Here is a 19,802-nt window from a genome sequence, read left to right as displayed (position 1 = left end):
GGCATCACCTTAGACATCCTCTGGCAGTTTTTTCCCAAACCACCGTAATCCTTTGTAGTGTCATCTGGATTGAGTCTCAACCAGTTTCCTGACATCATCTCACCCAAACACTGAGATATGTTCCACCACGCTCTTCAAGCTGGACACAAAAGGGGAATACACCTCTACCCCGATATAACACGAATTCAGATATAACGTGGTAAAGCAGTGCTTTGGGGGTGGGGTGCGGGGTTGCGCACTCTGGTGGATCAAAGCAAGTTCAATATAATGCAGTAAGATTTTTTGGCTCCCGAGGACAGCGTTATATCGGGTTAGAGGTGCATCAATTATACTGAAATGAAGAGACTATGAAAATGACTACATGGAAGTTGCAGGATGTACATTATTCTGGAGAGGGTACCTGAAAGGTGCTTCATTTGTATGAAGTGCCACCTGATAGATGCAATGGAAAAGAATATCTAAGGGTTAGTTTCTAGCTGCATCTCCGTAGTTGAGTTTTTAAGAGGATTTGAGCAGATGATGAAGGGAAGGAGAGAAGAGGCTGAAGGGAAAACACAAGACTTGCAGATGCATGCTGGACCATAGAACTATGAGGGTAGACTGCTGGATGGGGAAAGTGGCCAGTGGAAGTATGTGACTATGAGAACAAGGCAGAGGAAAATACCTGTTAGTGAAGGAGATATAGAGCTACGAACAGTTGTGCTGACCTGGAAAATGAAGGGGCACAGTAGTCAGTAACAGAAGATGAGAGAGCAAGAAAGAAGAGAAGAGTGGCTAGTCCTACAAGAAGAGAGACATAGTTTGGAACCCCAGGAGAATAGAGGATGACTTGAAGACTGTAGGTAAGAACAGAAGACAAGAAGACTGCATCCAGAAAGAACAAATGGTGGAAGGCCAGAGAATTGCACGAACACCGGGAAGAGACAGGTCTACATGACTGGGGTCTGCCCACTAAGAAGAGAAGGCAGGCTTGTCACCAGAGCTGATCTGGAGAAAAGAAGGGTGTGTTGTCTGCTGGGATCTAAGATGTGGACCTGAGTCTGAAGAGGATCCTAATGGGAGCAGGAAAGAATCCATTGCTTATCCTTCATATGGAAACAAAGGAGCCTGCTACAGTCTCCCTGGGATACATCAAAGAAGACTACACCAGGCTGGGGAAGTCACTTAAAGAAGTGGAAGCTCAGTTAAATTTCAGTGGGATTCTATCTGTCCCTGGACAAAGAGAGTGTAAGCGAGATAAGACTGACTATCAACCTGTCAGTAGTTCAGGCATTGATGCTTTAAGGAGAGCTTAGGGATGTTCTGCCATTGAGAGGCACAACCAATTTAAAAGAGCTTTATCCTAGGAATTTGGGGGAGATGTTCATGTAGTCTCCATACCTGATTCTAATATTGAGCAGGAGGAAAATCAAGTAACAAAGGATACAGCAATGGAAAAAGGAACAACACGTGGTAGGAGAATGGACAACAGAGGAAAGATGGTGCCAGTACCAATAACCATAACAGGTAGAAGATACTGTCAGTAAAGTGACTGCAGGAAGTGAAACCAGATGATATGGGGATAATGAAGAAACAGTGGACAGTCATGACTGGAATATAGGTATTGAAGAGTATGTGCTTTCAGGAAAGACAGAAATAAAAGTAAAGGTGGTGGAGTAGCATTGTATACTAATGACTAGGTAGACTGTAGAGAAATTATAAGTGATGGAATGAGTAAAAGAGAGTCTGGGACAAAATCACTTTTTTGGAAGAAAAAGGAAGAGCCTCCCCCCGGGATAGTGCTTGGGGTTTGCTACAGACCCCCAGTATCCAATCTGGATATAGTTAGAACTTTAATATTTTAATGAAAAAAAATTAGTGGGAACTGTGTAATTATTGGAGACTTTAATTTCCCAGATATAGATTGGAGGACAAGTGCTACTAATGGTAGAGCCCAGATATTGCTGGAGGTGCTAGCCAACAGCTTTGTTCACTAAATAGTCACCGAATCAACAAGAGGTGATGCCATATTAGATTTAATATTGGTAAGTAGTGAGGACATCCTGGATCAGGGAGACCATGCAGAACTTTAGCTTCTTTAGGTACTTGTTGAGGTCTCTCAGGTCCAGGATGGGTCACAGACCGCCCTTGGGATTAAGAAATACCAGGAATAGAACCCCTTGTTCCTGTACTTGAGAGGAACTTCTTCCACCGCACCCAGTTGCAGCAACCCCTTTACTTTCTGCGCAAGGAGAGTCTCATGAGAGGGGTCCCTGAAGAGGGGTGGGGAAGGTGGGTGGGAAGGGGAGGTAGAAAGGAACTGCATGCAGGGTATAACCCTGCTCCACTGTACTGTGGACCCAGCAGTCCGAAGTTATAGCCCTCCAGGCAGGGGGGAGGAGGAGGAAAAGGCAGTTGGAGAACACGGGAAAGATGGATCCGGAGAAAAGCCTGGTAGGCCGCCCTCAGGTGCACCCTCAAAATGACCATTTGGCCCCTTGCTTGTTACAGGTCAAGCCCGATGGAGCAGAGGGCAGAGGCAGGTGGCTGGGGTAGCGCTTATAGCCCTTGGGTCATTTGTGGGGCTGGTCCTGCCGAGGCTGGTTATCACGATTGGCCTGGCCTGGCCTCACCAGCACCGGTTCGGCATGCTCATGAACCTGGCAGCAGCCCTTGCCCGCCCAACCGACCGGACCTGCTGTCACAGGACCACAGTTGGCTCTTGCACCCCAACCTCGTGTCCCTCCACCTCTTGGCATAGATGCTGTGGCTAAATATGGAGGAGCAGACCTGCTCAGATGAAGTCCAGCAGGTCCTCCTGAGGAGTAGGAAGCCCTCAACCAGACTGACTTACCTGGCCAAGTGGACAAGATTTTCCCGCTGGGCATCCAAGCATGGCATCTCTCCCTCATGCTCTTCCATACAATCTATCTTTGACTACCTGCTTCATCTGAGGAACCAGGGCCTGACACACTCTTCCATTAGAGTGCATCTCGTGGCCATCTCTGCTTTTCACCCGCCGATCCAGGGCCAAATGGTGTTTTCTCATGACGTGATGGTCAGATTCTTGAGAGGCTTCGAGAGACTCTCTCCACAGGTACGGTTCCCTGTCCCACAGTTGGTTCTTAACTTGGTCTTCTCCAGGCTCACAGGCCCACCCTTTGAGCCGCTGGGATCCTGCTCCCTTTCCCACCTGTCATGGAAGGTCTCTTTCCTGGTGGCAGTGACATCAGCAAGCAAGTCTCTGAGATTAAAGCCTCGACCTCAGAACTGCCATACACAGTCTTCTACAAGGACAAGGGTCCAGTTGAGGCCCAACCTGGCCTTCCTGTGGAAAGTGGTATCTACCTTCCATATGAACCAGGACATCTTCCTCGCGGTGTTTTGTCCTAAGCCACACAAGACCAGTGAGGAGAGGCGGCTGCATGCCCTGAATGTCTGAAGGGCCCTGGCTTTTTACCTAGAGCATACCAAGCTTTTCCATAAATCGACTCAGCTCTTCATTGCCACAGCAGATAGGATGAAGGGCCTTCTGGTGTCCTCACAGAAGATTTCCAACTAGATCACCTCTTGCATTCGGACCTGTTATGATCTAGTGGGGGTCCCGCCACTGCCGATTATCAGAGCCCACTCGACTAGAGCTCAGCCGCCTTCCTCGCACACATCCCTATCCAGGACATCTGCAGAACCGCGACGTGGTCCTCTGTCCACATGTTTATGGCACATTATGCCATCACTCAGCAGGCCAGAGACAACGACGCGTTTGGCAGAGCTGTTTTGCAATCTACATGTCCGTGAAGTCCTACCTGCCTCCAGGGGTACGGGTTGGGAGTCCCCTAATATGGAATGGACATAAGCAAGCACTCGAAGAAGAAAAGACAGTTACCTTTTCTGTAACTGATGTTCTTCAAGATGTGTTGCTCGTGTCCGTTCTACAACTCGTCGTCCTTGAACCTCCTTTCCCACTATCAGAGTTTCTGTCAAGAAGGAACTGAGGGTGGGGTGAGCCAACAGCGCCCCTTATATCGTGCCATGAGGGCACCACTGCAGAGGGCGCCAGAGCCAGTCACCTACGGATACTGCTATGGGAAAAACTTCCGGCACAAGTGCATGTGGCAAGCACACACACCTAATATGTAATGGACATGAGCAACACATCTCAAAGAACACCAGTTAAACAACAAAACCAGTTACCTTTTCTGTGTTTGTTTTGTTTTTAACAAGTGTCATCTTCATGGAAGCATGAAGGGGCATACGAATGTTTAGCATATCTGGCACGTAAATACCTTAAAATGTCAGCTACAAAACTGCAGTGTGAATACCTGTTCTCACTTTCAGGTGACATTGTAAATAAGAAGCGCAGCAGTATCTCCTGTAAATGTAAACAAACTTGCTTGTCTTAGCAATTGGCTGAATAAGAAGTAGGACTGAGTGGACTTGTAGGCGCTGAAGTTTTACATTGTTTTGTTTTTGAGTGCAGTTATGTAACAAAAAAACCTACATTTGTAAGTTACACTTTCATGATAAAGATACTGCACTATAATACTTGTATGAGGTGAATTGAAAAATAGTATTACTTTTGTTTATAATTTTACAGTGCATATATTTGTAATAAAAATAATATAAAGTGAGTACTGTACATTTTGTAATTTAAATCAATATATTTGAAAATGTTGAAAAACATCCAAAAATATTTAATAAATTTCAATTGGTATTCTGTTTAACAGTGTCATTAAAACAGTGATTAATTTTTTTAATTGCAACTAATTTTTTTGAGTTATTCGCATGAGTTAACTGCAATTAATCAACAGCCCTAGTTCAGAGCACGCTCTTGAACTGTTAATGCATGTCACCAGGATCCACAGGGACTGTTAGTCCACTCCAGGATAGTGTATGGTATATTCACACCCCAGCTTGCTGCAAACTAATCATTCATGTAGACAAACCCTAAGTGGATGTTAACATAAATTTTAAATTTAAATTGAATATATCCACAAAATTCCTGAAGACTTTATCATGAGCAATAGATTTAAATAGAATATTAAAGCAATTGGACAATCTTTATATAGTTTTGCAAGTCTTATGAACATAATACCTGTTCGTATAAAAATATTAATCTTTATCACTCTGGAACCTTCATCCTCTTTAAAAATCTCTACTGGCTAGAAATTACAAATACTAAAATAAAGTGGGAGTTCACAAGTTAATTTTTAAATGAGAAAATTACTGTCAAGAATGTGATTTTCATATTAAAGGTTTTTGTAATGAAGATTAGTTATCTTCAAACATTTATATGCTTAATTTTTAAAAGTTTTGTCTAATCTATACAGCAAAATCTTGATTTAGTCTTGAAGGATATTTGCAGTTCCTTTGATTATCCATACTTATTCAATGTCTGAATGTTGGTACATGAACCTGTTCCAGATAGGTGAAGCTGGAATAATCAAGATTAGTGTATACAACTAGCTATAAATCGGTATGTTTTGTCTTTATGCCTCCATCCTTACCCAATCCTGACAACCAATATATTGAAAAGGTTTGTGCCTTGTAAATTAATTTGATATAGGTGACTTTTCTTTATCACAATCTCACTACCAAATTTAAAGAATTTATACTGATCACATTCCTCCAACACACTTGTAAAAAGGGAAATTATCTCTGATGTCACAATCCTACCACTCACTAAAGACATCACAATCCAATCTCTGAACAAGATGCTCATAGGATAACTGTGGAGGGGCAGCTACACCTTTTCAAACCTATGCATCTTTCACAGATACAAGCCAGTGGAAAAAGTTAACAAAGGCCATTGCTATACTCAGTTGGGGGGTGAAAAACATTAGTAAAGCAATAAAAGTGGGGGTATTCTGTTAAACCGTGGAATTGTTTCTTAAGGCTTCTTATAATACTGTTTTTCCATAGGGTAAGAAATCTCCAAAACAGTTGGCTTCTTACACAAACAGGTAGGAGAGCTACTGTTTAGAATCTGGGGGACAGAATCTGAGGGGAAAAGGGGGCAAAGCCATCACTTTTTAGAACTGTTTCTTGGATCTTTGTGTGTTAATGTTTTGATGTTTTAAAAATACTAATAAAAACAAGAAATTATTTGGGATCCTTGTACTTCTATACAAGGTCCTTCAAAAGCTTATAGGAATAGTAGTAGTCAACAACTCCATTGTTGGGGTGGATTTTAAGTTCTTTCCTGGGAGCTTTCTGCCACACCAAAGGGAAAGCCATCAGATTAGTTCCAAAATAGGAACTCTGCTTTGAGGGCATAAATCAACCCTTCAATTTTGTTGCCTGAATTATTCTCATTCCTGGAATAGAGATGAGCCTTCAGATAAATACAGGGAGGGTTATTAACAGAAGTTGTCACTATGCCAATGACCTAATTAAAGTCTTAAAGCTTCAGAAAGAGAGCAAATTACTGTTTTTGGAAAATAAAATCATTTGATTAAAATAATCTCTAGGTTTAAGGTTTAAATCCATTAAAATATCTTAGTGTTTAATTACTCTGAATTATACATAATATTTTACTTGATTTCTCATGAATATTCTCTCGTTGCAGAACAACAGTTGGACAAACTGTGACCAGCTCCCCTTTTCTTTTCAAAGTAGTATATTGTAAAAAAAAAGTTCACTGTTATACTCCAAAACATTGTTACGGAAAAAAACAGTTCCCTAAAGTCAGGGGCCGTGACATGGCAAATAAGGAAAATGAACTGGCTTGTGCAGGTAATCTGCCGGCAAAACTACACGACAGTCATACGCTTTTATTAAATACCAGTGATTCTGGCTCCTCTCAAACACAAGGTCCCTCATCAAAATACAGTGGATTTTTTTCAGAGGTAAGTCAAGTTTTGCGCAATCTTTTCTTTGAATACAGTTGATGCCGATCACTTCAGTCCATTATTTTCATTTTGGTTTTAAGTTAGCTGCAGATGTTTTTAAAGAGACTGTAATTATTCTTAACTCATGGACCAATAAAAGAAGTGAACGTTAAAGGCAGTGTTTTGGAAGTAAATTTCTGCCAGGGAATGAGTGGGTGGGAAGCAGATACTTCACAGGAGTATTTGACCAAGCCCTGTGAAGGCGTGCAGTGTTACTTCTTGTAATTGGCTCAGAAGGCCAGATAACATGTATGCCATAATAAATTTTCATGAGTGACCTGAAAGAAAGCCATAATTAAAATCACTTAAATGCTGAATGCTGCCCTTTATATTTGTGTAGATTCTCTGCATTACTTCCTAAGTGAACATGTATTCAGAGATGTGGATGATGTAATGCAGTAAATATCTTCCAAAGTGTTTCTCTCTTGTTACAGTCAAAGATGTATTGTATTTAGGTATATAACAGAATGTATAGGTTTAAAATACAGTACAGGGACAAGATTTTCTGTAATGAGTTCTTAAATAGGCTCCTAAATCCTTGTTTAAACACCTAAATAAGTACAATGACTTTTTTTAAAATTGCTGGACATCAAGCAGCTCCCATGGAAGTCGGAGAGATTTGCAGGTGCTTGACATCTCTGAATGTCAGGTCACTTACTTGGATACCTAACTTTAGGCATCCATTTTTGAAAATTATGGACCAGAGTAATAAATCTATTTGTGTTGCATATTTTTTATTAAAGGGATGCTTATGAGCTGTTATTGGTTTAAAAAAAATGCTTAGTGTTTTGGACCCCTGCATCTGAAGATTACTTAATTTACCTGTATTACAAAAATTTAAAATTCCTTCTACACAAATAAGATTTGTCACCATCTGTTTAGAAAAACTGTGTCAGTGTAATAGCCTTTATTGTATTGCAGGAATTCATTGTGCAATAACTAACCAATATTTAAGTTTGAAAACCTTTTTGTTTCTTAAATACAGGTTTCTCAGGACCATGATACTATGGCACAAGTTCTTTTTAGTAGAAATCTGAGACTGAATGTAGCTTTAACCTTCTGGAGAAGAAGAAGTATAAGTGAACTCATAGCCTATTTAGTGAGGTAAACTGTGTGTGCTGTTTTTTTTTTAAGTTTATTTTTTAAATTCCTCTCTCCTTTAAATTTAGCTACAATTCCTGATGGTTTTTAAAAATTAATCCTAGTGGAATTACACAGTGTAACATAATCAACTAGTAATCTAACCTACTTTTCCTTAATGTCTCTAGGATACAGGATCTTGGCGTAGTAGTAGATTGCCTTCCTGTACTTACCAGCAGGTAAAAAAAAAAAAAAAAAACTTTCAGGAGGAGGGAGTTTGAACAGGGTTCAAAAGAATTGATCCAAGTTCATGTACTTTAACACTACTTTATTTTAGTTTACAGGAAGAAAAACCATATATTTCAGTTGGCTGCTGTGTAGATCTATTTCCTTTAGTAAAATCACTGCTTAAAAGCAAATATGAAGAGTAAGTATCAAAATGAATCACCATCTTAATTCTTTATATCAGAACCTTCAGAATGGTTCAAAAGAATCATTCCCCACAAGACTCTTGGTCATGAACTCCTACTCCAATCCAAAGTGAGTAAAGTAGTCTTCATGGGCACTGATACGTTTTTCTTCCCATCAACTCCCCCACAGAAATATCCCTGCATAGTAGTGGATCCTCCCGCTGTTCACTTCCCCACTGCTTCCATGCAGGAAGCTCTCTGCAGGGATTACTCTTCTGGTGTAAATCCCTATCCCCATTTCCTCCAGGCCCAGTCACCAAGTGGTGCAAAAAGTGCAGTTTTTTGTTTGTTTTAGCCAAGGGTTCTCTACAGCTGTAGAGGAAGAAGCTGTCTTTGCCCTTGTTTCAAAATTTATTCACAAATGCTAAAATCTTGTAGACCCAGCACCAAAGTCTTGATTCCAAGGTATGAGACTCACTGACAGAACATTCTGATGCAGAACATCTTAACATCCTTTATTATGTGAGCTTGCCTCAGCATTTCAAAATAGAAAATACATAAAGGAATTAAAATGTGAAATTATTTTCCTTCATGATTTTCCAGTTGTGTTGTGCCACCTTCTGAGCTTTATCCTATATAATCTTTTAGTTAACCCTCAAGTAAAAGGGAGTCTGTTTACCTCTCCTTTCAGTTGGTGGATATGGCATCTATCTGCACCAAAGGGGGGGTAGGTACATAATATCTAAATATGTTGTTACAGATATGTGATAGTTGGTCTAAACTGGCTCCTAGCTGTCATTAAGAGATGGTGGTCAGAACTGTCTGCACACATGGAAAAAGTAAAAGATGGGTGAGTATATCATGTATTGTCACTCATTACTGTAGTTGTTCATAAGCTGCATTACATTTATTTAGACTGTTTTGTCCTATGATTACAAGGGCTCATGTGTTCTCCCCAAATGAAAAAGCTTCAGGCAACATATGATAACCTGAAAGTAAAAACTTCACTTCAAGTGATCATCCCTATGTGTATTCCACACGTGGGTATGCGTGTACACCATGCGCCTGTGTCTGGAAGCTTTCTCCAAGCAGTGTCCATTGACCTGTACCTGTGCGGTACATCTCCTCGTGCTTCTGACCGAGGGTATAAGGGGTAGTGCAAGTCAAAATCACTCCAGTTTGCACTTACTGCCGCATGACCCTAGTCAAAACCTGTATTTCTCCTTCGCTCTTATCCAGATAAGAGAGTTGCCTTTCACTGTTGTAAATAGTTTTATACTTAGGATAGTTAATATAGTTATTTATGGTTGTAATATAGTGAATAGTTTAATATAATTCTTCCCCAGTCGGGAGACTCAACCCCTTCTCATCCAGAGACTATGCCTAGGATCCCAGGCTTCAAGAACTGCGTCTCCTGCCCTTGTTCCTTCTCCATCAGTGACAAGCATCAACAGTGCCTATACTGTCTGGGAGAAGCACACATCTTAGCAAAGTGTAACATCTGTAAGTCCTTCCTGCCCAGAACTTAAGAGGCCTTTGATCTCCGTCTCGGCAGGTTCCTGCTGGAAGAGGCAATGAGGCCACAGACACACTCAAATCCTGGCCAAGGAGACCCTCCAGACCAGCAGCCTCCACAGCCCAGCGGTGCCCTGCTGAGCACAAGCCATGGTGCAGAACTACCAACACTGATGAGTAAGGACAAGTCCCACCACAAGAACAAGAAACACTCTCATGGGCACAGCAGCAGATCCCCACAGCAGACAGCCCATAAGAGACGCATTCCCTCCCTAAGCTGTTACAGGTCAGGTGAGATGTCACAAGCAGATCCTGCAGAACCGATGCCAAAGACCACCCCTCACCCGGCCAGAGGGTAAGACTAAGAAGAAGCAGGATCTCTCGGTACCACCAGTGGCCTCAGTACCAGGACACTTAGCGTGCCCATCTATTATTGCAGCTCTGGATACTCCATCAGTGCCACTTTGTCACCACACGCACAGAACAGACCTGACTATGGAACTGGGTTCCCTCCGGGGTCTCCATGGGCACTCCACAGACTCAGAGATGTTCTTATCTCCAGAGGCGGTGTTCCTGCCATACCTGCAGTCCCCACTCCTCTCAGGCCCATCCATTCTCCAGGACATCCCCACAGCAGAGGACAAACTGCTGCTCCTGCTGCAGGAAAGGCCCCTTCCATGTTCATCAGACTGGGACCTTCTGGTACCAACAATCCTGCCATTTCCAATGGAACCGTCGTCCGACTCTGAGGAATTCCAGGATGTAGCCCAGCTAGTTTCGCCTTCGCCTCACAGGAGCTTGAACAGACATCTGAGGTACCCCTACCCACCCGGCTAGGCCCCCCGAGGGAAGCCTAGTATTGCTTCCCCGTGGGCCCACCCAGACCAATGGACTGCTTGTTCTGGCCATACGGGAACCCCTGGGACCTGTACTATGTATTCCCAGCACATTTCAAAGTTCTTATCGTTCCTCTCACACACATCCACTAGCTCTGTCAGTTTGAGGGGGCAGGAGGAGGCCAAGTCTCATTCCCTCTGCTCAGAGTCAGTCAGACTGTGGAATTGGTGCATCAGAAACCAGGTGACCATACAGGCTATCTTCCAGGCACCCAGAATTCCCTGGCAGAAGCACTGAGCAGGACTCTCCACAATGGGAACTACACTGACCACCCTCTTCACATGGTGGGGTACCCCCACCTAGGACCTCTTTCTGTCATATGTGAATCAGAAGCTCCCTAAGTATTGCTTCAGGGGCACCATGGGAAGAGACTCTACGGGATCAGGAGAGCATCGCCTTGAGATGGGCAACCTCCGATACGCCTTCCCTCCTTTTCCCCTGTTGCCTCAAGTTTTCAGGAAGGTGTGTCGGGACAGAGCCACCATCATCCTCATGCCACTCTACTCTCCCTGACAGTTCTGGTTCACAGACTTCCTGAAGCTCTCTACCCAACCATCATTCAGGCTCTGGTTGTTCCCGGATCTTCACGCAAGACCAGGGCAGGCTCAAACATCACCTCACAGTCTGGTGTTTGGATGAGCATCTGACATAGACTGTGCATATTCTGCCCGGATCCAGCAGATCCTTAACCAGAGCAGAAAATTATCCACCAGAACATATCAGGCGAAGTGATGTCACTTTCTGGAGTGAGCCCACTGACACCACCATTCCCCAGACAAGGTGACCATCCTGGTCATTCTAGATTACCTCCTTGCCCTGAAAACATTGGGCTTAGCTCTCAGCTTGATCCATGTGCACTTGGAGGCACCTAGCACCTGCCTTTCTCCCCTTCCCCCAGTGGACAGATACTCCATCTTTACACACCCTATGATGGTATGATTCATGAAAGACCTGATCAAAATTTCACTGGTCCCACTGAGGTGTGGATTTGGCAACCTTAACCTCGTCCTCTTGGCTTTCACAAGACCACCTTTCAAACCTTGGGCAACCTGAACCATGACCCACCTTTCAATGAAAGTGGCATTCCCCTGGCTGGTTGCCATCACTTGAGTCAGAAGGGTCAGTGAACTAGCATCCATGATGGCAGATTCTCCCTAAATGATCTTTCACAAAGACAACCTTTTATTGAGACTACACCCCAAACTTCTCCCCACAATTGTGTCAGAATTGCATCTCAACCAGTTTATCCATTTACCTGTATTCTGCCCAAAACCACATGGCTCCCCACAAACAAGAGATTACACTCCCTCAAAGTCAGACAGGCCTTGATGTTCTACCTACAAAGTACTAAACCCTTTCGAAAGTCACCAAGACTTTGTGGCCATGGCGGCAAGATCAAGGGGCAAGCCATATCCTCACAGAGGATCTCTAAGTGGGTCTCAGGCTGCATCCTGGTATGCTACAAAATATCAACCCTCTCCCACCCTCTGGAGGTGTTACAGCTCATACTGTATGGGCACAGGCCACTTCATTGGCTTTGTTAGCTGTCATTCCATGGCAAAGCCACAATGTGGTGTTCTGTACACACGTTTACAACACACTGTACCCTGGATCACATGGTAGCCACGGACATAGCCATGGGATGAGTGAGCTATATTGCAAATGGCTCTACTATCATCCTCCTCACACCCAATGCCATCCTGATCATTGCTCACAAATCACCCACATGTGGAGTACACATAGGGACCATCACTCAAAGAAGAGGAGGTTACTTCTTGTAAGTGGAAGTTGTTTGTGATGTGTGGTCCCTATCTGTATTCTGCTACCTGCCCTCCTCCTTCCCCTCTGCTTCGGACTTGACTACACTGCGGTGATGGGAGGAACTGGAGTGGCGTTGGCCTGCGGTGCCCCTTGTGCCCTTGGTCAGGAACACAAGGAGACATACCGCTTATGTGTGGGTCAACGGACACTGCTTGGAGAAAACTTCTGGACTCAGGCGCATGGCGCTCGTGCACACCCACATGTAGAATGCAGATAGGGGCCATACATCTTGAATGTCCAGTTACAGTAAGTAACCTCCTCTTATGTGTTTTGTAAATCTTACTTCTGCACAATATTGCATGTTCTAATTACTTTGTCTGACTTTTAAAAATAAGTTACTTTATTTTTGTGAAGCAAGCAGTGTTCTTCAAAACTTTCCTTTTGTAAAGGTTCTCAGTGATTTTATATTGCAGTCTTAATAAATGCAAAACTCCTACAAAAAATGAAAATAATACAAAAACTGGTGAACTTCACTTCACTTTAAACTATAAGTTCAGAAGTCTACATTCTGTCTTGATATTGCCAGTAATGTGATGTAGAATAACATTCTCTATTACCGAGGCTTCTAAGGGCATATTTACCGTAAAACACTTGTTACCAGAGTGACATTCAGATAAATACAAAGTGCACTTGTGACTGAGTGTCTACATTTCTCTTCCAGAAATATTCAGATTTTAAAACAACAATTAAGTGGATTGTGGGAACAAGAAAATCATCTAACTCTGGTTCCAGGATATACTGGTAATATAGCTAAGGTAATTTGTTTCCAGTAATGTTCAGTAATCCATGTAACACTGAATATCCATCTAACTTGACATCAAATTTGTATGCATCTCACAAGTGTTACAGGATGTAGATTCTTGAAATATTTTTCATTTAATGTTCATATAAATTAGAAAAGTTTGTTTGGAGAAATCTCAAATGTCTGCTTTACAGTTTCATCTATTAGCAGTGACATGGGGAATCTAGTTTGGCTTTCCCATAAACATTTTATTTACAGAGGAAAAAATAATCCCTCCCAATTGGGGAGAGTAAGATATGTTGGGGTTTTTTATCCGATACTAGTAAGGCACGTGGATATTATGAGTGCAGTAGAAAAACCTAGATAAGTAGGTAGAACAGGAAAGGAGAGAGATGCTTCTAAATATTGACATACCAATATATGTGTATTGCAGGGTAGAGAATCTTAAATACCTGCTGCATCTTTGGGTTTGGACAAAGAGAGGGCAGCAAGCTTGATAGTTAAAATGTTTCAGGGCTGGGGAAAGCAGCCCACAGCTTTTTAAAGCAAGCTAAATATCTGCCTTCCCCTGCTGCTTGTTCATTGCAACTCTTCACCCTAGTACAGTGACAGGCCCACTGAAGGGACAAGTGCCTGCGCACCAAATTCTGCGGGTGCTGCTCTTTGCAGTCTGAGCTGTAGGACCATGTACTCCTCACACAAACCAATTTGGGAGCCACAGGGCTGCACTTAGGCAAAGCCCTCTTCCCAGGAGAGCTCTGACATGGATCCAGTATGGGAAAGGAGGGAGGGTAGGCATTGGCTCAGCTGCATGATTTGAGCAATGGAGTGAAGAAGAGGTTTCTGAACCCAAGAAAGAGGATAAGAGGACAAACCTGGGAGGGGAGGAAGTTTGCACTGACTGATATTTAGAAATGCATAGCTGTGAGCTTTTCATATAGTACTTACCTCACCCACCAAACAACTTTTCACTAGCTGCCTTTTCATTGGAGTGGAAAAAATGGAGATGCAGTGACTACTTTTTACAAAAGAATATGCATTTTATTGTGAGGAAGCAGTGTTGGTGTTTGCTTGTAGTCAGGATCCTTTGTAGAATTCATCTCTGTCATAAAATTGTGTTCCAGAAGCTACACTTTTTTTTTTTTTTTTTTTTTTAACTTAATGTTTCCAAAATTATCTTGGCAACCATAAAGGACCAGAGCGTAAATCAGTTCAGTGTTGTCTTCACGAGTCTGCAGATACCCCTAAAGCTATTATGTTAGGCTATGATCTATCTCCTTTATCTCAGTTGGAGCCTTGTGAACTCTACAATTCCATGATTAGGGAATTTGCTGTTTTGCTTCATCCAGACTCCTGATATCTTATGTCTTCCTGCTCTGCTGGGACCTGCCTGTAGCTGCACTCCAGCTTTCCCCACAAGGAGTGCATGCTCCCTGCAGTGTTCCATGTAGCCAGGCAGTAGGGGGTCAAGGAGGCAGAACTGGAGTCCAGATTGCAGCCCTGAAGCGGTGGGAGGCAAAAAAAAGTTAAGCTGGTCAGCTGAGCTAACTGAAGAGCAGCTCAGTAACTGAAGTCCAGAGATGAGCCATTGACGCTGGCTACAAACACGTCCCCTTTCTGTGCCATGTGCAGGGAGAAGGAAGTTCTTAGCCCACCTGTACAACACTGGGGAGCAGACACCTAGGGAGTGGAGCCAGGATGCCTGGAGAACATAGCAGAAGAAAAATATTGTTGAAAATAGTCTAGTAATTTTACATCATGAGTATTTTCAGCTATGTGCCATAGATGTGAGTGTGCATGGGGGAGAAGGGAAATAGACCACATTGATGTTCTGTGGAATTTGGTCCAATGTACTTTTCAGCAGACAGGATCCTGCCTGTACTTTACTTTGAAATAGTCATAAACTGGGGCCTTACTTTTACTTGTTCTGTGTTTGTATAGCACCTTACACAAAGGGCTCCTGGTCCATGACTAGAGCTCTTAGGCAGTACTGCAGTTCAAATTACAATATCTTTGTAGTATACTTTGAAATGATTACAATATGCATCCTACCTTATGCATTCTTTATTTCAGCACTGAATTAATGTGACAAACGTTTTTCTTCTTTCTCCTTTTCAGGATGTAGGTGCTTATTTATTACAGCTACACTGAGACGCTTGGAGAACTGAGGAGTGCATATTTGGCTAAATAATCCTTTTAAATATCTGTGGATTTATACACTATTTCCAAAATATCTCTTCTAAAAACTGTTGGCAGAAGAGGAATGGACTTTCAAAAACTGTTTAATGAAACCACTAACAAAATCCTAACAATCTACTTCACATTGAAGTGGAAAAATTCCTGATAGGAGCAGCTTTTACTTCAGTGAGGTGAAAGTGTACTATGAAAACTATATGCCTTTGCTGTATTTGGGATTTGTTCAGTTACTTGGTAAAGTCATTTTAAGTGCTGCTGTGTTTCACTGCGATATTGCATAAAGGAATATAAATTCTGCCATCGTGAACACAAAACTGCAGAACCAGTTATAAGGAACCAACAAGACCAATCGCCGCCATAAGAGGGTTTTAAACTGTTTCACAAGAAAAGTTAAAATGTGCAGCTATTTTCCAGTTATGTTGAAAAAACTTGGAAATGTTTTAGTATCTTGTTTTAATCAAATTATTAAAGATGGTTTTGTTTGCACTATTGAGAAACTGTATACAGCAAGATGCCTTAATTACTAATGTTTGAAAAAGCCAATTTATTAAGATACAAAATATATCTATTAGAATCAACAAATCAAGACATGAAAAACTGCTATAAAAATCAGGGGTTCACATTGTGTAAAACTCATTTGTGAAGCATTTGCACATTTTTTTTTTTTTTAATCAAGTCAATATTTCCACTATATCTGTTCTTTGGAGAATCATCAGATGTATATGACATAACTAGCATATAAAAATACCTGAATTTGTTTGGATAAATGCTTATTGCAAATGTCAACAGACTGGTGAATTTATACAGCTAACACTTTTTTATTGTATGTGGATTTGTAATGTATTAATCTTCAGTTCTATATCATTTAAACTACACAGATGAGTAAATGTACTAAATGTTTCTACTGTTTTTCCTTTTGAAGCTCAGATAATTTTACCTGTTTTTTTTTTTTCCCCTACAACAACTTCTTCCACACTACTTTTTATTACAGATATTTATATCTACTGCTCTAGCAGTGTTTACAGCCAGAATAGACCTGTATTTTTTTCAGATCTAACAACTTGTAGGCTACCTCCTCTAACAAAAGTTAACACATGGCTTTTACACAATTAGTTGTTAAAAGTCTGGTTTTTCCTGATAAATTCAAGCTACCTTAAATCTAAATGAATCCACAATGGAACAAATTCAGTAGCACAGTTTACAGCTATATTTTGTCTTGCTGATTGATATTTTAGTTTAACTGCTCTAACTTAACAGCTATGGATGATCTTAGGGTTTTTAGACTGGCAACTTTCGCTCCTATTTTGTGACTAGTGACAATGCTTGTCCAAATGAAATTCTGTGAAGTGCCAACTGTGCACTTAAAACAGAAGCTGAAATGTAGATCTGTAGCATGTACCCAGCCAATGACTACCTTTGTTTTTTAATTAAAAATATTATGGAAGTTGTCTTCGTGCTTAAATCAGCAATTATAATTATTGTAGCTTCATAGGTGTGTTTTTGCAACTTAGCACAGAAGGGTCTACTGCCAGACTTTTTTTTCTTCCCCTACATGGGTAGAGGCTCCTCTGCTTTGCAAATGAAACCACTAGAGTATAAATTTTCACTGTGGGAAGCATAAGGCTCTAGAGTATTACTTCATTTTGAGTTTAATTTGCATGATCATGGTTGCTAACTTCTGAGAGTAGAAAAGTGTCTTCTCAATCTGATGTTTATCTTTGTATAGGTAAATACCCTTTAACCCACCAAAGGCTCTGAACATCTCAACAACACTATCCTCCTAAGGAACAAGAGACTTAGAGCAGCTCCCAAACTTGACATTGCTCTAGGACAACTTCAGATATAATTGTGGAAAGTTAAATTTACCTGTTGACATCATCCAATGATCTTGTTCTTATGAGATGTTATTTCTGAAGTAGACCTTAGTTGGATTTTCTTCACTAATGAGCTTTTGTAATTTATTCAGATTACTGTAACTAATAGAATTAAAAAGTTAATTTGAACCAAAGTTCTCCTTTCACTAGAAGAATTGAATGCCATCTATCTTTAGAGGTTTATCAAGAACTGTAATTCATGCTTATGTAATTTTGAAACCGAATTTCCTGCTAAAACTAGTCACTTTCCAGGGTGTTAACTGGGATTATAGAACGAATACTTAGAGAAACTGTAAAGTAAAGATGTTCTTGTGCGCTTTACTGCTCCTCTATTATGCATAAAGATGATCTTTAAATTCCTTTCTTTTGATTTTTGTTTTGATGTGCAATTGCTAGAGTTTTTGAATCATTCTGTAAGGGTAGTGAGCTCCTAAAAGAGATGAAAACTGTTAGGTTTTCTCCTAGATTTGGTGGCAAGAAAGAAAATCATCCATAACCTCAATGAATGGAAGCCTTTCAGAGGCTGACTGGAATAATTACTATACATAAAATGCACATCTTTTAGTCAGTCAAGCTGGATACTATAGTAACAAAGGCATTGGTTCCAAATGAATGTTGCAGGTGGTCATTGATCTCTCACCAGATTAATTAAGAGGACAGGGGTTGTCTCTTGTATCCCTTGTGCCAGCAGTAAAGATAAGAATTGTCTAGAGAACCTACTTAGGCAAATGATTTGTAAACAATGTATGTCTTTCCACCAAAAGTTCTGCTTCAGCAGCATTTATAAGGGAGTACAGTATTAAAAACGCAGTGTCTTTCACATCCGTGCCTTATCTGAATGAGTGCATCTCTTAATTTGTGACTGTTAGGGAGCCACTAGACTGTGAAATGAGCAAAATTCTTGGTCATTGGTATCAACAGAATTCTAACCAAAGCTTCATTTATCAATCCAGCAATATATATCTTGACTGCTTTAGAACTAGTTAAATGTTCAAAAAAAAGGGGGGGGGAGGGAGGACAGCTTATTTGCAGGTTGTCAGGATTGGTCTGCTGCCTGCTATTTGCTTTTCACAACTGGCTGGGAATGGAATGTGCTATAATGGAATGTATTGTGTGTAATGTCAAATCAAAAAAGTGATACAATGGGCAAAAATGTCAGCATTTGTATAAACTTATAAAATCATTGTCTAGTGACTGTCTTAATTTATCTATTCAAGAGTCATTACTGGACCAATGAATAATTCAGTGAGAAAATAAACTTCCCTTTCCAGTCTGTTGCCCTCAGTTGATACTTATTGGTCAACTGCAAGACTATCATTATTGTGCCATTTCTTTTCCCCCAACATCTTTTTACTCATAATAGTTACTCAAGGTGAGCTGCAGCTGGTAAAAAGAAATAGTGAGCTTTTTCCCTTTCACTTCTTTAATGTTGTAGGCCTTCATACGCTTGCTTTACATACCAGATTCACTGAGGAGAAAACTTCCAAGTGCTGGATTAAAGCTTTAGAGTTCATCACGTGACAAAAGCATGTATCTACTTGAGGCTCTCACACATGTGTTCTTTATATTACATCCCTTGATATGAAATTAATGAGATCTGAAAAACAAGACCTCACATTGGAGAATGTTCTTTCACTCCAATGTTCACAGAAAGGGCTTGAGGCTATCCTAGTAAGAGTTTTTTGACATGAATTGCAAAACAGCTTGTTCATTCCCTAAACTGAAGATGGAGAAGCCCTCAGGCAAACTTTGAACTATGCAAAAGCAACCTCTCAAAGAACCAATTTAAACTTGGTATATGAATTCATGCCTAAATTCTACTAATACTTTGCTGAAGACTGAGCTTGGGAAAAGCCAAAATGTTAACAAAGTGGGCACAAAAGAGAGCTTTGCTGTATAACTCATTTTGAAGGTGCTAAGGGAACATACCTTTTCCTAAATAGCAATTAAAATAATAAACATCTAGAAGGGCGTTCCTCAAAGGGTAGATTCTGTAGCTTTTACATTTTCCAAATATCATAGATAAATATTTTTTCTGTGGTTTTGGTATCCCAAAACATAAGACTGATTTCTCCAGGAGTGTGTTTATGAAGTTGAGTGTTTTAACTAGACTGTTGCCCCCTTCTGATAGTTCTTTTCCATTCTATAAGCTGCATTCCTATTGATTTGGTATTGCACTATTCAGAAAGAACAAAGGAGTAATGACCAGAAAAGATTCACTTGTTCTGTTGCATTAGTGATTAACAGCCCAGGATTCCAGCTTTGCTTCACACCACATGTATCTAAAAGAGGCCTGCATTTTATTCTGACAGCGTGAGAGGGTGTCCAAACTCTCAACTCTAATATAAAAGGTAGAAAGTTGGGAGTATAGTAGCTATGGTATATTTGTTTCTGTATT

General features: G+C 41.1%; 1 protein-coding gene across 2 annotated transcripts in view; it reads left to right on the top strand.

Annotated features, from left to right (window-relative positions):
- Nucleotides 1-18,588, top strand: part of KATNBL1 (katanin regulatory subunit B1 like 1) — a 35,683-nt gene extending 17,095 nt beyond the window's left edge. The window contains exons 3-10 of one of the 2 annotated variants that reach the window (XM_034769003.1): nt 5,902-5,942; nt 6,548-6,827; nt 7,855-7,973; nt 8,138-8,188; nt 8,287-8,376; nt 9,120-9,209; nt 13,254-13,347; nt 15,453-18,588. In XM_034769003.1, coding sequence (XP_034624894.1) covers nt 5,902-5,942; nt 6,548-6,827; nt 7,855-7,973; nt 8,138-8,188; nt 8,287-8,376; nt 9,120-9,209; nt 13,254-13,347; nt 15,453-15,485 — 798 coding nt within the window. In that variant the 3' untranslated portion in view covers nt 15,486-18,588. The remainder of the gene's footprint in view (nt 1-5,901; nt 5,943-6,547; nt 6,828-7,854; nt 7,974-8,137; nt 8,189-8,286; nt 8,377-9,119; nt 9,210-13,253; nt 13,348-15,452) is intronic. The other variant, XM_034769004.1, reaches the window with a different exon arrangement.
- The last annotated feature ends 1,214 nt before the right edge of the window (nt 18,589-19,802 follow it).

Source organism: Trachemys scripta, chromosome 4 (genome assembly GCF_013100865.1).
Source record: "Trachemys scripta elegans isolate TJP31775 chromosome 4, CAS_Tse_1.0, whole genome shotgun sequence".
In the NCBI taxonomy this organism is placed as follows: Eukaryota; Metazoa; Chordata; order Testudines; family Emydidae; genus Trachemys; species Trachemys scripta.
The sequence above is the reverse complement of the archived record's forward strand: the minus strand, read 5'-3'. Positions and strand labels throughout refer to the sequence as shown.